We start from the raw sequence: 16,461 nt of genomic DNA on the forward strand, positions 1-16,461 counted from the left end.
AAAAAGATACATTAGAAGCCTTCTTTCTAATTTCTTGTTGTTCTTAGAAAAAAAAGACAAAAGAGGAAGAAGAAGGAAAAAATCTACAAAAAGAATAGATTTCTGGCCTCAGGTAGATGGTAATTTTGGGGGCTTTTGTGCCGAAATGGGCCACTTGAATGTGTGTGTGTGTATTTTTGGAGAGAATTCTCGTTATCCTGGCTGTCAAGAGGGCCTATTATGTCGGCAGGAATGTCTATTGTTATCTTGATGTGTGTGTATTTTTGGAGAGAATTCTCGTTATCCTGGCTGTCAAGGGGGCCTATTATGTCGGCAGGAATGTCTATTGTTATCTTGTCTAGAGGTGCTACATTGTGTACACTATCGTCAGAATTGTTAACAATGGGAAAAAATCTACAAAAAGAATAGATTTCTGGCCTCAGGTAGATGGTAATTTTGGGGGCTTTTGTGCCGAAATGGGCCACTTGAATGTGTGTGTGTATTTTTGGAGAGAATTCTCGTTATCCTGGCTGTCAAGAGGGCCTATTATGTCGGCAGGAATGTCTATTGTTATCTTGTCTAGAGGTGCTACATTGTGTACACTATCGTCAGAATTGTTAACAATGGTGTTCGTGGAGCTTCTTCATTAGCCTTGGTGGTATTTTTTCTGATTCGATGATATATATTTTTGGTTCCCTTGACTCTCTTTATTTTTGGGGAAATGGTTGGGATATTATCCATTTGTGAGTTTTATTATTGGAAATTGGAATTTCTTCACTTTCCACTCTTTTTTTGTTGTGTCTACCTCTCTTTTTAATGAGTCTAATGTGTTTTGAAGGTTTTTTTTTGACAGGTAGTTTAGTTTCAATTCCGATTGGTGAGGTGTGAATGTGTTTTCTTTGGGTAATGGTTTTAGTTTTTTGTTTGGGTGCTTGTTCTTATCAAGGCTGTTGTGTTGTTTCTACCTTTATATTTTGTCAAGTGTTTTCTTGCCTTATCGTTGTGTGGTGTTCTGTAGAAGGTTGATATTCATTGGATTGCGTACAAAGGTAAGATTCATGCGTTTCTTTTCTAGCGCTTTAAGATGTCCGTGTGATAATTTTCTAACTGGGAATTAAATTTATTATTTTAATTACGAAAAAATTACATCGCCAAAGGAAGCGAGATGATTAGATTGTGCCCAAGGAGTCTCTCCTCAATCTAATCTATTCTAGATCATCCAATATGGCGGTCCAAATTGATCGAAATTAAAATTTCTTAGCTCATAAATTTTTATCACCACTGCAAGGGCAAGCGAAGTCTGGCTGCGCTGGCCCAAGCACTCAACCCTGCGGAAGACCTACAAGAGTGTCGAACAACGCTTTGGAGAGATCAAAGTCTAATCTAATCCTGTGATTATCAAGTGATAATTGCTATCCGGTACAGGGAAAACTAGTAATTATGACTATCGCTCCGGAATTTGCAGCTTAATAGACTGAAAACGAATATATCCTATCAGGGTTTTAATCGGTGCAATCTTCTCATTAGGGCGATCATGTTATCAAAGTGAGTTTGTTTGAAATACCAAATATCGGAGCTATTTCTTCCAGGATAGGCTGGTTTTAATTAGACATACTAACCAACACAATGTCCTCTCACACACAGACATACCCACGCACCGTATTCTAGCTGTGACTGCAACACTGAAATTTCTTGGAAATCCTCTCGCAACAAAATCAGTTTTTGCGTACCTCGGCACCGCTTTCGCTTTACTTCAAGGTAGCTTTTATCTATTTGAGTCCATATTGAATTCCCCGGGTTATTTGCCTGGTCCAATACCAATATCAAGCTTCTATTTCATGGGTACATATCTATCTTCCTGTTAGGGCCCAGAAAGTTACACAATCCGATATATCATGGTACCAAACTTGCTTTCTTCCTTTAAATCAGGGCTTATATCCATGTTATCAAAGTGAGTTTGTTTGGAATGCCAAATATCGGAGCTATTTCTTCCAGGATAGGCTGGTTTTAATTAGACATACCAACCAACACAATGTCCTCACTCACACAGACATACCCACGCACCGTATTCTAGCTGTGACTGCAACACTGAAATTTCTTGGAAATCCTCTACCTGCTTACGTCATGAGAAGAGTTCTGTGTATTGTACCTATTACTGAAGAATATTTGTACCTATTACTGAACTATCTATGGTAAATAAAATTGTAGATTTGTTGTACCTATTATTGGAAGACAGACTATAATTAGAAGTTGTCTAACCACAGAGGTGTGTTTGCCGTGTGTGTGCTGAATCTAATTTTACATCTTGGTAGTCCTCTGTGTGCCCCACAGTTTACGGTTCTCTCTATCCAAAGACCGTAAAGGGACGCTTTAGTCCTATTTTCTCTCTTTAGCCCTAAACAATATTAATCCATTCTCCTATCTATACTATAGGTAAATAAAACTGTAGATTTGTTGTACCTATTATTGGAAGACAGACTATAATTAGAAGTTGTCTAACCACAGAGGTGTGTTTGCCGTGTGTGTGCTGAATCTAATTTTACATCTTGGTAGTCCTCTGTGTGCCCCACAGTTTGTGTAGGACCATCTAATCTAATCCTGTGATTATCAAGTGATAATTGCTATCCGGTACAGGGAAGACTAGTAATTATGACTATCGCTCCGGAATTTGCAGCTTAATACACTGAAAACGAATATATCCTATCAGGGTTTTAATCGGTGCAATCTTCTCATTAGGGCGATTATCGCGTTTAATGAGTCCTTCAATATTGTAATTTCTTTCCCCCTTTATTCGCGAACCCTCGCGTTTAAGATCGTTCGAACCCTTCTATCCTTGCCTTGCCAATACCAAATTCCGAGTTGCCCAATTGGCCGTCTCGATCGCATCCTGTTTAGAAATTGGATTAAATTTAGACCCGAGTCTCAGCTACTTGACAAAGTATCCCGTTTAGAAAATATTAATTTTTTGTCACTTGACACTTGAATTGCAAGTTGCATCATAAGCAACTGTCCCCGTCCCATGTGAACGAGCCTTGGGAACTAATTCCGGTACGGTTCGTCCCTATGATGTGTTGTGTAGTCACTATGATTGACGTGCGGGTACCTATGGAGTTGTGTGCTAATGCAAATCAATAGTCCATATGATTGACGTGCGGGTACCTATGGAGTTGTGTGCTAATGCAAATCATCGCGGGCCACGCGGGCATGCACTTGTGTGTGACGTGCTAAATCATATGGGTGACGACGCTCTCCTCGTCAAGTGACATGCAAGTCATGTGATTTCAGAGCATACTGGGTGACTTTATCCCAAATGGGTGACCGTCTGGGCAATCGTCTGATGTTGCCTTTTCCCGGTTGCACTCAGGCTGAGTGAGGTTTATGTGAGGCGGACCACAGAGAGTTTTCAGTTAATCCAGGAGTTTAAGAAATTCCTACTGGCCTGTGGGTACCTATGTGCTGTGAGCTAATGCAAATCATCGCGGGCATGCACTTGTGTGTGACGTGCTAAATCATATGGGTGACGATGGCTCTCCTCGTCAAGTGACATGCAAGTCATGTGATTTCAGAGCATACTGGGTGACTTATATCCCGAATGGGTGACCGTCTGGGCAATCGTCTGATGCTGCCTTTTCCCGGTCGCACTCAGGCTGAGTGAGGTTTATGTGAGGCGGACCACAGAGAGTTTTCAGTTAATCCAGGAGTTTAAGAAATTCCTACTGGCCTGTGTAATGGGTGACGTCAAAGAAAACTCTTGACAGTTTGTTAGCTCGTAGTGGCAAGATCGATCCTAGAAACTTAGCAGGTATACAGTGACATTAAACTCCTATGGGAGAAAAACTGTCGCAAATCTGTTGATTGAACGAATAAGAGCTAGTGGCATTTTTAATTAAATCACTGTGTCCAATAAAATCGAAAAAAAAAACAACAAAAAATAGGATATACATAATAATTATTATAAAAAAAAAAACAAAAAAAAAAAAACAAACAAACAAGGGCACACTCTCAGTTTGCTTACGTAGTAGAGTAGAGGATAGCGGATTTCTTTTCTTTTTCGTTAGGCTCAAGTGGGATCTCTTTCCTTGCCACTCATCTTTATCCTCTATCCTTGTCAGTCACTCCTGTTTTGCCATATCTCTGTCTCACCACGAACATTCTTGTGCATTTTGATGTCCTGGTTCATTTAAATGCGAGATTTCATTTCGTACAGGGTAATTGAAGAATTGGGAGACAAATCTGATGCAGCAAGCTTTTTTCTTTAATTATTTTGATGACTTGGTTCATTTAAATGCGAGATTTCATTTCGTACAGGGTGATTGAAGAATTGGGAGACAAATCTGATGCAGCAAGCTTTTTTCTTTAATGAGTGAATGATTCATTGGGATCAAATTTTTACTTTCCTTATCCTATAGGAAATAAAGTAATCGGTTTTTCAAGGGTTTTTGCCATGATTCTCACGGAACCATATAACCAAATGTAAGGCCAAATGATAAAAACTAATTTCGACTTCTCATTCACTTTTCGCAATCCCACCCTGTACAGCGTGACCGGCTAATTTCCCCCTTGCACTCTGATTCATCGCCACTTTCCGTTTCTCTCCTATTTCATTCATCATTTGGCCTTCCATGTCGATTCCATTCTGTAGTACACGAAACACGCTATCTACTACTATCACTAGTATCAGTTGGGGTCAATGACCTGAATGGCTTCCCAGGTATATTCTCCGGTGTATCTCTTATCTGCTGAAATAATTGTGTCTATTTACTTGTACCTGAGGGGTCAATGACCTGAATGGCTTCCCAGGTATATTCTCCGGTGTATCTCTTATCTGCTGAAATAATTGTGTCTACTTACTTGTACCTGTGTTTCAACTGCGAACCGATTTGTTGGATTTTGTTAGATTTTTTTCCTGTGTACTTTCAATGGTAGAGATTCGATTCTTTGAAGACTTGGTGGAATGTGTTCAAACAGCGTTCTTTGAAGAATTTGAATAATCAGTTCCAAGCTTCCAAGTACATGGACGAATATCTAAGTTTTACTTTCCATTAACTTGTAGAGATTTTTTCCTGTGTACTTTCAATGGTAGAGATTCGATTCTTTGAAGACTTGGTGAAATGTGTTCATGTTCAGCGTTCTTTGAAGAATTTGAATAATCAGTTCCAAGCTTCCAAGTACATGGACGAATATCTAAGTTTTACTTTCCATTAACTTCGATTGTAGAGATTCGATTCTTTGAAGACTTGGTGGAATGTGTTCAGCGTTCTTTGAAGAATTTGAATAATCAGTTCCAAGCTTCCAAGTACATGGACGAATATCTAAGTTTTACTTTCCATTAACTTGTAGTAAGGAGAGTAAGGTCGGATTATGAGGTTTGATCTTTTTTGCCAGCGTGGATATTTGAATAGAAATGGAGTCTCGAATTATTATTGAACAAATAAACATTCTGCCATTCAAAAAATAACGTTGTAAAGAAAAACGATGTAGATATTTTCTCCTAATGAAGTCATTTATGAAATTAAAGGGAAAAAAATCCCTAAAAGGTGTTCCGACCAACCCTTTTTTTGCCAGCGTGGATATTTGAATAGAAATGGAGGCTCGAATTATTATTGAACAAATAAACATTCTGCCATTCAAAAAATAACGTTGTGAAGAAAAACGATGTAGATATTTTCTCCTAATGAAGTCATTTATGAAATTAAAGGGAAAAAAATCCCTAAAAGGTGTTCCGACCAACCCCAATAAAACCATGAACTTACCCACTGAAACCGCCACAACTCGTTAGGCATAGAAATATTAAGACCTCTATTATGAGCGATCAAATATATTTTTTATTATTTTCATTTTTGAATAATTAACTTGATTAATAAAACATTTTAGGGGGAAGAGGGGGTCTAAACGGGGGGAGTTCACACATCGTAGTTCAAGCTTTAATGGCTTTTTAATTGATTTATGGGCTGCTTTAGAGCCCCATAACCCATTATCTATTTTTTAGTTATATTTGGGAATTGGGCAACAAGACATAAGTTTTAAATACAGATCACACTCATAGGGAAAGTGGGGGTTAAACGTGTCGAGTTCACACATCGTAGTTTAAGCTTTAATGGCTTTTTAATTGATTTATGGGCTGCTTTAGAGCCCCATAACCCATTATCTTTTTTTTTAGTTATATTTGGGAATTGGGCAACAAGACATAAGTTTTAAATACAGATCACACTCATAGGGAAAGTGGGGGTTAAACGTGTCGCCCCCTCCAGCTTCCTATAACAAGGACGGCGGGAGAAAGCTCTTAATTGTTTCCAAGTTCACAAATTACCCCCTTCGCGCTTTTACCCCTCTCGACCCCACTTCCACTTTTGTGAGCCTTGTTCCCGAAGTTTTAACCCAGGATGATACTGGGATTTGAATGAACCCTCATGGGTAGAGATTATCAATGACACAGCGACCTTGTTTAACCCGGATAAAACTGGAAAGTCCCTTTTTAGAGGTAAATAATGAATAAATCGTGCAATGATAGAGGTAAATAATGGATTGATAACGGTGGAAAGGGAGGAGGGAAGGTCCTTGATTTTGTGACACTGTGAATACTATGTGGGTTTTTAGCTTTTTTGATAACGGTGGAAAGGGAGGAGGGAAGGTCCTTGATTTTGTGACACTGTGAATACTATGTGGGTTTTTAGCTTTTAGGGACAGTTTCTTTGTCCCTTTTTGTAATGATATAGTGTTTGAAAATCCGTTCGAGTGCTATTTAGAACTAACTGGACCAGGAAAAGTTATTGTGATTTTATCTTATTTTTATTTGAGGATGTTCGTTTTACTTTACCTAGATAGTGAAAATTTCAAGCAAGTAGGTTGCAAGGTTCAAGTACAAGCTTGGTTTTAATTGGGTTTTTATCCCTCGAATTACCAGATAGCTTGCTAATTACTTCATTTTGTTTTTTTGGATAATCTAGCATTTCCGATGAGGGGGTTTTTCGGCTAATTCAATTAGGCTAAGACTAATTTTATTAGGCAGGTTTGATACGTTGGTAATTAATAATTACTACTCATGGTCCAAGCTATAGTGTTTGAAAATGCGTTTGAGTGCTATTTAGAACTTTAACTGGACCAGGAAAAGTTATTGTGAGTTTATCTTATTTTTACTTGAGGATGTTCGTTTTACTTTACCTAGATAGTGAAAATTTCAAGCAAGTAGGTTGCAAGGTTCAAGTACAACCTGATATTGATAATCGGGAAAAGTGTTATTGTGAGTTTATCTTATTTTTATTTGAGGATGTTCGTTTTACTTTAAGTAGATAGTGAAAATTTCAAGCAAGTAGGATGCAAGGTTCAAGTACAACCTGATATTGATAATCTGGTCGGATAGAATGTCGAGATAGAAAGAATCTTGCTATAAGTGATTGACCAGCAAAACATTGATATGGTATCAGTCAGTGCGAAACAAAAAGAGACAGAAAGAAACAACATTGGCAAACCAAAGGCACTAAGAATTTTGTCAACCAAGTACATATTTATTAAAGTTCGTCTTCACATCACTGCTCTTAAAGGACATGCTATTTGTTTAAACTTTTAGAATCTGAGTGAGGATTTCACGCCATTTTTCAAGCAATATCCCCGTGGGGAAGTTGGACCCAAGATTTCATTTTTACATGTGAGTTTTATCATTTTTTAAATATCCATGACTGTGTGTGTGTGACGAGTAATGTTTGGCTTAGATCAGGTTACATAACTCTAAAACTAATGATTACTTTGATAAGATAAGCAGAGTGAGGATTTCACGCCATTTTTCAAGAAATATCCCCGTGGGGAAGTTGGACCCAAGATTTCATTTCTACATGTGAGTTTTTAAATACCCATGACTGTGTGTGTGTGTGTGTGTGTGTGTGTGTGTGTGTGTGTGTGTGTGTGTGTGTGTGTGTGTGTGAGTGTGTGTGTGTGTGTGTGTGTGTGTGTGTGTGTGTGTGTCCCATGACTGTGTGTGTCTGTGACAAGTAATGTTTGGCTTAGGTCAGGTTACATAACTCTAAAACTAATGATTACTTTGATAAGATAAGCAGTTTCGAAAGAAGGAAAAAAACATGTCAAAAAACTGAAGATAAAAAAAGAGAACCCTCAACATCCAAAAACAAAAGGTCTCTGAAACCGTTATCCAGTTTTGTCGAAAAAAATCTTCAACCCAGAATAATATTTTAATTGTTGAGAGTTTTTTTCCCCTTGCTTCTCTGTTTCCTTTTGACATAATGAAACCCCTTGTTCTATTAACAGTTACGAGGATATTCTACTTGAGGAAGATACTCAAAAGATAGCAAGGAAAAAAGATACATTAGAAGCCTTCTTTCTAATTTCTTGTTGTTCTTTTTAATGAGTCTAATGTGTTTTGAAGGTTTTTTTTTGACAGGTAGTTTAGTTTCAATTCCGATTGGTGAGGTGTGAATGTGTTTTCTTTGGGTAATGGTTTTAGTTTTTTGTTTGGGTGCTTGTTCTTATCAAGGCTGTTGTGTTGTTTCTACCTTTATATTTTGTCAAGTGTTTTCTTGCCTTATCGTTGTGTGGTGTTCTGTAGAAGGTTGATATTCATTGGATTGCGTACAAAGGTAAGATTCATGCGTTTCTTTTCTAGCGCTTTAAGATGTCCGTGTGATAATTTTCTAACTGGGAATTAAATTTATTATTTTAATTACGAAAAAATTACATCGCCAAAGGAAGCGAGATGATTAGATTGTGCCCAAGGAGTCTCTCCTCAATCTAATCTATTCTAGATCATCCAATATGGCGGTCCAAATTGATCGAAATTAAAATTTCTTAGCTCATAAATTTTTATCACCACTGCAAGGGCAAGCGAAGTCTGGCTGCGCTGGCCCAAGCACTCAACCCTGCGGAAGACCTACAAGAGTGTCGAACGCTTTGGAGAGATCAAAATCTAATCTAATCCTGTGATTATCAAGTGATAATTATTGCTATCCGGTACAGGGAAGTCTAGTAATTATGAATATCGCTCCGGAATTTGCAGCTTAATAGACTGAAAACGAATATATCCTATCAGGGTTTTAATCGGTGCAATCTTCTCATTAGGGCGATTATCGCGTTTAATGAGTCCTTCAATATTGTAATTTCTTTCCCCCTTCATTCGCGAACCCTTGCGTTTAAGATCGTTCCAATCCCTTCTATCCTCGCCAATACCAAATTCTGAGTTGCCCAATTGGCCGTCTCGATCGCATCCTGTTTAGAAATTGGATTAAATTTAGACCCGAGTCTCGAAATGGGAAGGGGGGGAGGAATACCAAATTCCGAGTTGCCCAATTGGCCGTCTCGATCGCATCCTGTTTAGAAATTGGATTAAATTTAGACCCGAGTCTCGAAATGGGAAGGGGGGGAGGTGATTTATTCGTCTGGGTCATTTTCTGTCTAAACTGAACAAATTACGAACATCTCTGACCCGTGCAATTATGGGTACCATATTTCTCATATGGACGGGTATAATTTTAATTTTATGGCATAATTTAGCGTGGACGAAGACGTACTTAAGAGGCGAGCTTGTTTTGTAATCATGTCTTCAATTAAGTACGAAGGGGGGAGGTGATTTATTCGTCTGGGTCATTTTCTGTCTAAACTGAACAAATTACGAACATCTCTGACCCGTGCAATTATAGGTACCATATTTCTCATATGGACGGGTAAAATTTTAATTTTATGGCATAATTTAGCGTGGACGAAGACGTACTTAAGAGGCGAGCTTGTTTTGTAATCATGTCTTCAATTAAGTACGAATTTGGCGAATGAATGAGATGTTCATAATGAGATCACGTATGTCTTATTTCCCTTCCGAATCCTTGGCGTCTTTCAGAACTAGTGAACTTGGTGCTTCTGTTTTGAGAGCTCGAAAGCTTTCTCCTCCATCTCCTCTCATTAATTCCTTTCCGAGGGGAAACATTATTCCCCTAGAAGTACCTCTCTCTGAGATAACTATTCCGAGAAGCTCCGCCGCGTCGATCTCACAAACGTTTCCTTTCCACTGAACTCGACTCGAAATTCCAAATTCTCGGCATTGACCTTCTCGTGAGTGCCGCGGATTATTAAGTTGCTCTTTAGTGATAGGGGAAACATTATTCCTCTCTCTGAGTACCTCTCTCTGAGATAACTATTCCGAGAAGCTCCGCGGATCTCACGAACCTTTCCACTGAACTCGACTCGAAATTCCAAATTCTCGGCATTGACCTTCTCGTGAGTGCCGCGGATTATTAAGTTGCTCTTTAGTGAACTGAACTCGACTCGAAATTCCAAATTCTCGGCATTGACCTTCTCGTGAGTGCCGCGGATTATTAAGTTGCTCTTTAGTGAACTCGTCGAGAATTGTGTGTGTTCGTTGCTCCTTCGGAATATTTTTACTTTTTTTCAAGCGTTTTTGTGTGTGTTTCTCAATGATATGGAGAGTTTTGAAAGGAATTTTCCCCGTACTCTCGAGACTTGAATTACATACTCGAGATCTCGAGAAAATAGTTTTTTCTCTTCCTATTTTATCTAATTACTCATTAGTATCATTTTGTTTCCAACGAATAGCTCACTCAACGTCGGGCAGCGCGTTCATTAAACTCTTCGCCTAGTACTTTAAGAACTACTCTGATATGATGATGAGTTCTCTGGCCCTACATACTCGAGAAGATAGTTTTTTCTCTTCCTATTTTATCTAATTACTCATTAGTATCATTTTGTTTCCAACGAATAGCTCACCAGCTCACTCAACGTCGGGCAGCGCGTTCATTAAACTCTTCGCCTAGTACTTTAAGAACTACTCTGATATGATGATGAGTTCTCTGGCCGTAGAATGTCGAGATAGAAAGAATCTTGCTATAAGTGATTGACCAGCTGCCTGGCTACGAATGGCAATATCCTATTCCACTTATAACATAGACTTACACACGGCCAGCTGCCTGGCTACGAATGGCAATATCCTATTCCACTAATGACATAGACTTACACACGGGTCACGAGTTGTTCACATAGTTGACATTCTTTTCCCTCGGTCACTAATGTCCAATGTCCTCCTGTTTCCGGCCCCGACTAATCTTTTTTTTTTTTTCTTCTCTTGTGTGTTTCAGACGAGAGTTTTGATCAGCTTTCATTACTTTCTTCACCCGGGATTAGTTCTTCACAAGTTCGTGTCCCGCGTAAGATATCCCCAATGTTGTCCATGGAACTTCTCAGTGAAGTCGATATAACATAGACTTACACACGGGTCACGAGTTGTTCACATAGTTGACATTCTTTTCCCTCGGTCACCAATGTCCAATGTCCTCCTGTTTCCGGCCCCGACTAATCTTTTGTTTCTTCTCTTGTGTGTTTCAGACGAGAGTTTTGATCAGCTTTCATTGATTTCTTCACCCGGGATTAGTTCTTCACAAGTTCGTGTCCCGCGTAAGATATCCCCAATGTTGTCCATGGAACTTCTCAGTGAAGTCGATTCTCTGGCCTTATGAATTCTGCTGGCACCGTGAGACGTTTGTCTAGTTGGCATGAAGTTAATCTCTTGGGCCCGAGTGTCTTGCATATTTGACTAATGTGATGGGCTGGGGATTAGGCTGGTCTGTTGCTTCCAAGTGTTGAGACGACTGGACTGACAGGTGGATGGGTAAGAAGTGGATAACAAGTGCCTGGTGGATGGTGTTCATCCATGCAGTCAATGAACACAGGGGGAGGTGTTGTGTTGGTAGCATCTCTCGGTCCGTTTTTGAGGAACTAGGTTGCTCCTGGGTTTTGATTTGGGATTCGAGAAATCCTGCAACGAGAGGGGATTTCGTGCTTTGTTTTAAACCATGATGAAGAGTTCTCTGGCCTTAACGGTTTCGTCTCCTATGCTTTCCTTTTATAGCTATCGCTTTCAACCGCTTCAACTGGTAGAGTCCTTTTGGAGTTGTGGCAAAATTCTCTCCTCTATTTAATTCAGAACTCTAATTAATTTAATCTAGTTTAGAAATATGTCGTATATCAGCCCAATTTAAGTAATATGTCCAATTTTGGCCCAATCAGGTTCTATTCGTAGGGGTTTTCTTCAACCACTGGCCAAAGTCTTGACACTGAAAGCGTACAATCGTCTTCTGCCTACTTGTTGATCCTATTCTGCTTGAGAGCTAATCCTATTACGAAGCTTGGAGTGGTTGAGTGCGTTACACACCTAGAAGTCTCGGGGTCCTCTACGCAGTTAATTGATTACCTATATTCTAAGTAATTATATCTAGTTGAGTAATTTGACGAATATTGGCCCAATCTGGCTCTGTTCGTAGCGGTTTTCGACAACCACTGGCCAAAGTCTCGACACTGAAAGCGTACAATCGTCTTCTGCCTACTTGTTCATCCTATTCTGCTTGAGAGCTAATCCTATTACGAAGCTTGGAGTGGTTGAGTGCGTTACACACCTAGAAGTCTCGGGGTCCTCTACGCCTGAACAACGTGTTCCCGTGATATTGAACTTGGAACTTCTTCTGAGTCTTCTTCTTTTTCTTCTTTCTGGTCTTATTCTTTTTCTTTATTCCTAGTCTTCTCTTACTTTGTTGTAAAGCTCGATGATGATAATGTGGCAAGCCTTGTTTGTGTCTTTCGCTCTTTGTGGCTTTCTGGTCTTATTCTTCTTCTTCTTTATTCCTAGTCTTCTCTTACTTTGTTGTAAAGCTCGATGATGATAATGTGGCAAGCCTTGTTTGTGTCTTTCGCTCTTTGTGGTCTCTTAGCTCTGTGAGAGACCATCTGACGAATGAAAGAAGATCAGAGTATCTTATTGTGCGTTCATACTATTCATATTATTCGTATCAGGATTTCAGCTCCATATTGCCATGAGCCTTTGTGTTATAAAAAGGATGGACAATCCAGACTGTGTTGACGAGTTGGTGCTTTAGAGAGCTCTATTGCGAATGAAAGAAGATCAGAGTATCTTATTGTGCGTTCATATACTATTCATATTATTCGTATCAGGATTTTAGCTCCATATTGCCATGAGACTTTGTGTTATAAAAAGGATGGACAATCCAGACTGTGTTGACGAGTTGGTGCTTTAGAGAGCTCTATTGATAAGGCTAGTAAGATCCTAATGAGGTTCTTACGTGGACTTCACAGGACTCGAAAGGGCCTACCTGTTCCTACATGCTACATAATATTTTATTTTGTCATGCTCTTATGACTTTCATTTATGACTAAGACGATCCCCATGTACCTTAACCTCATAATTAAGCGATATTTCTTCTTGATCTTCTTGTTCTTTTTAATTAGTCATCTATTATGGTAAGTAGCTCTGGTTTGTTACCGAGGAGTAGTTCCTTTTTCATCGTGCTGATGTTGTTGGTTCACTTGTTTTGTTGCCTTATAGGTTTTTGTACTTTGATATCGAGTATATGATCATTAATTGTGTGTCTTGGATATTAAACGCGATTAGAGCCGATTTCAAAAGCCGGTATGCGGCGTCAGTTCCTTAACCGATTCTGATCCATTCCCGAGGGCAAATCAAATGAACGGTGTGTGTATACTGTTCCCAGGAAGCATAAATCGTGTCGGTTCCGAATCATATCAATTCCAAGAAATCACATTCCATTTTGGTTTTGCACAGCAAGTTTTTTTGCAACTGGTCCGGTCAATGGCCCCTCTACCACCAGTGAAATATCATTCGTCAATTTAAATCCGCCACGGGCTGTTACCAATTTATTAATAGCCACTTTGGTAACTCTCTCTCTCCCAGTCTTTTTAATCTCCAGTGTTGATTTCCCCCTTCCCTCTATTTCTTCATTAATGTGGGGATTTTCATTGTTTATTTTATGCGGGGATAGGTACACATTCGTTAGTCGTGTGCTCTACCGCAGACATGGCGATTATTTCGACAGAAATCGGGGGCCCAGAGAACTGTCTTGCGGAACTCCCCCATAATCTAGATTCCTCGTCCGATAATTTCACATTCATTAGTCGTGTGCTCTACCACAGACATGGCGATTATTTCGACAGAAATCGGGGGCCCAGAGAACTGTCTTGCGGAACTCCCCCATAATCTAGATTCCTCGTCCGATAATCCCAGTCTTAACTCTTTTCACATTCGTTAGTCGTGTGCTCTACCGCAGACATGGCGATTATTTCGGCAGAAATCGGGGGCCCAGAGAACTGTCTTGCGGAACTCCCCCATAATCTAGATTCCTCGTCCGATAATTGATCTCGGGCAAATTTATTATTTACATTTTGATTTTCTGCTCCATTCCAATCTTCGTGTGGAGTGCCCGAGGCAGTGTGCTGGCGTTGTTTATGGTTTCCAGGTTTGAATTCTACTGAATCATAGTCTTTGTTGATATCGATTATTTTTTGCAGACTGCTATAGGAAACGCGAAGGAGATAGCCCGCGTATTGGTGTCTGGAAAACCTCTGCTGCCATTGTATCCGAATGCTTTGGAGCGGATCTGATCGATTGGTTATAGACAGAAACAAAAAAAAAAAAAACAAGCTGTTTAGGTTTTTTGTCAGTTTGCTTACGTAGTAGAGGATAGCGGATTTCTTTTCTTTTTCGTTAGGCTCAAGTGGGATCTCTTTCCTTGGTCAGTTTGCTTACGTAGTAGAGGATAGCGGATTTCTTTTCTTTTTCGTTAGGCTCAAGTGGGATCTCTTTCCTTGCCACTCATCTTTATCCTCTATCCTTGTCAGTCACTCCTGTTTAGCCATATCTCTGTCTCACCACGAACATTCTTGTGCATTTTGATGACTTGGTTCATTTAAATGCGAGATTTCATTTCGTACAGGGTAATTGAAGAATTGGGAGACAAATCTGATGCAGCAAGCTTTTTTCTTTAGTGAGTGAATGATTCATTGGGATCAAACTTTTACTTTCCTTATCCTATAGGAAGAAAAGTAATCGGTTTTTCAAGGGTTTTTGCCATGATTCTCACGGAACCATATAACCAAATGTAAGGCCACAATGAGTGAATGATTCATTAGGATCAAATTTTTACCTTCCTTATCCTATAGGAAGAAAAGTAATCGGTTTTTCAAGGGTTTTTGCCATGATTCTCACGGAACCATATAACCAAATGTAAGGCCAATGAGTGAATGATACATTAGGATCAAATTTTTACTTTCCTTATCCTATAGGAAGAAAAGTAATCGATTTTTGCCATGATTTTCACGGAACCATATAACCAAATGTAAGGCCAAATGATAAAAACTAATTTCGACTTCTCATTCACTTTTTCGCAATCCCACCCTGTACAGCGTGACCGGCTAATTTCCCCCTTGCACTCTGATTCATCGCCACTTTCCGTTTCTCTCCTATTTCATTTCTTCACCCGGGATTAGTTCTTCACAAGTTCGTGTCCCGCGATATCCCCAATGTTGTCCATGGAACTTCTCAGTGAAGTCGATTGGATGTTCGACGTGGACACATCCGACGTCCTAACACAGACAGCCGCTGCCGTGGCTCCCCCGACCTCCAACATGGACGCTATCCCCACCGACGACATTTGGAACAAGTACGACGACATCTGGAACATCGAGACGTCAGAGCTGGACGACGGGATCTTCGAGCCTTCCTCAAACATTTCCTCATCGAGTTTTGATCTGTACTGGGCGCCCAAGCAATTCAAAGAGATCCGCAATCACGACTGTATGTGGGCCGGTCTGTGCGGAAGTAAAGACCACAAGAACGCAGACTCGTGTATCCTGGCGTACGAAGACGCGAAGCCCGCGCCGCTCCATATCAAATCTAGTGATAGCACCAGCACCTCCTCCTCCGCCTCGTGCTGTAGCAAGTCCAAGTCAATACCCAGCAGTCAAAGTGAAAGCACCAGTGAGAACACCATCTCGCGGACAACCCTCACCAACGGCACCCAGATCACGACCGTGTTTAAAAATAGGACTAACGTGTCTAGTGTTGTGTCTATTAAAAGTGAAAAGTGCGCGGGGTCGGGTGTTGTGTCGTCCAATATCGTCAAAGTGTCCATCGTGGACAAGAAGTCGTCGCTCGGGTTCGCGACGTCCGATAACAGTTTATCCAGTCTGAAGCACTTGTGTTCGTCGAGTGACTCGCTGTCCAATGATAACGACATTCATCTGATGCCGCTCAGTGAGGTGACGGGCCAGATCACGCGGACTCTCTCCACGATAGAATCCAACCCGCCGATTGTCGATTTCGACTGCGCCAACCGCGACCATAACTACGGCATGGTGCTGCCGCCCCCCGCGACCGTAAAGTCTAGTCTGATGGAGTGCATCAAGCACGAGCCGGTGGATGTGAAGCAGGAACGCCTACTGGACAGTGAGGATGAAGAGTATGACTCCTGTGGCGGCTCGTCCTCTAGGAACTCAGGCACCGTGTATATGTCCCCGAGCTCATCTACGTGCTCGTCGGGAAGCAAGTTCGACTACGGTGTGCAGCAAGTCATGAGCAAGTACATCAAGACCGAGGATCTTGGGGTACAGACACCGTCCGATTCAGGTAAGACTATCCTCTCAACCTTCTCTGCACACTCAGAT

At 40.4% G+C, this 16,461-nt stretch overlaps 1 protein-coding gene across 2 annotated transcripts in view; it reads left to right on the top strand.

Moving 5' to 3' along the window:
- Positions 1–16,461, top strand: part of LOC103506529 — a 119,287-nt gene that overhangs the window by 11,835 nt on the left and 90,991 nt on the right. Inside the window, exons 2-3 of one of the 2 annotated variants that reach the window (XM_008470918.3) lie at positions 11,317–11,414; positions 15,334–16,423. In XM_008470918.3, coding sequence (XP_008469140.1) covers positions 11,400–11,414; positions 15,334–16,423 — 1,105 coding nt within the window. In that variant the 5' untranslated portion in view covers positions 11,317–11,399. Of the gene's footprint in view, positions 1–11,069; positions 11,186–11,316; positions 11,415–15,333; positions 16,424–16,461 lie in introns of those variants that run through there. The other variant, XR_003390734.1, reaches the window with a different exon arrangement.

Source organism: Diaphorina citri, unplaced genomic scaffold, assembly GCF_000475195.1.
Source record: "Diaphorina citri unplaced genomic scaffold, Diaci psyllid genome assembly version 1.1 scaffold242, whole genome shotgun sequence".
Taxonomy (NCBI): Eukaryota; Metazoa; Arthropoda; class Insecta; order Hemiptera; family Psyllidae; genus Diaphorina; species Diaphorina citri.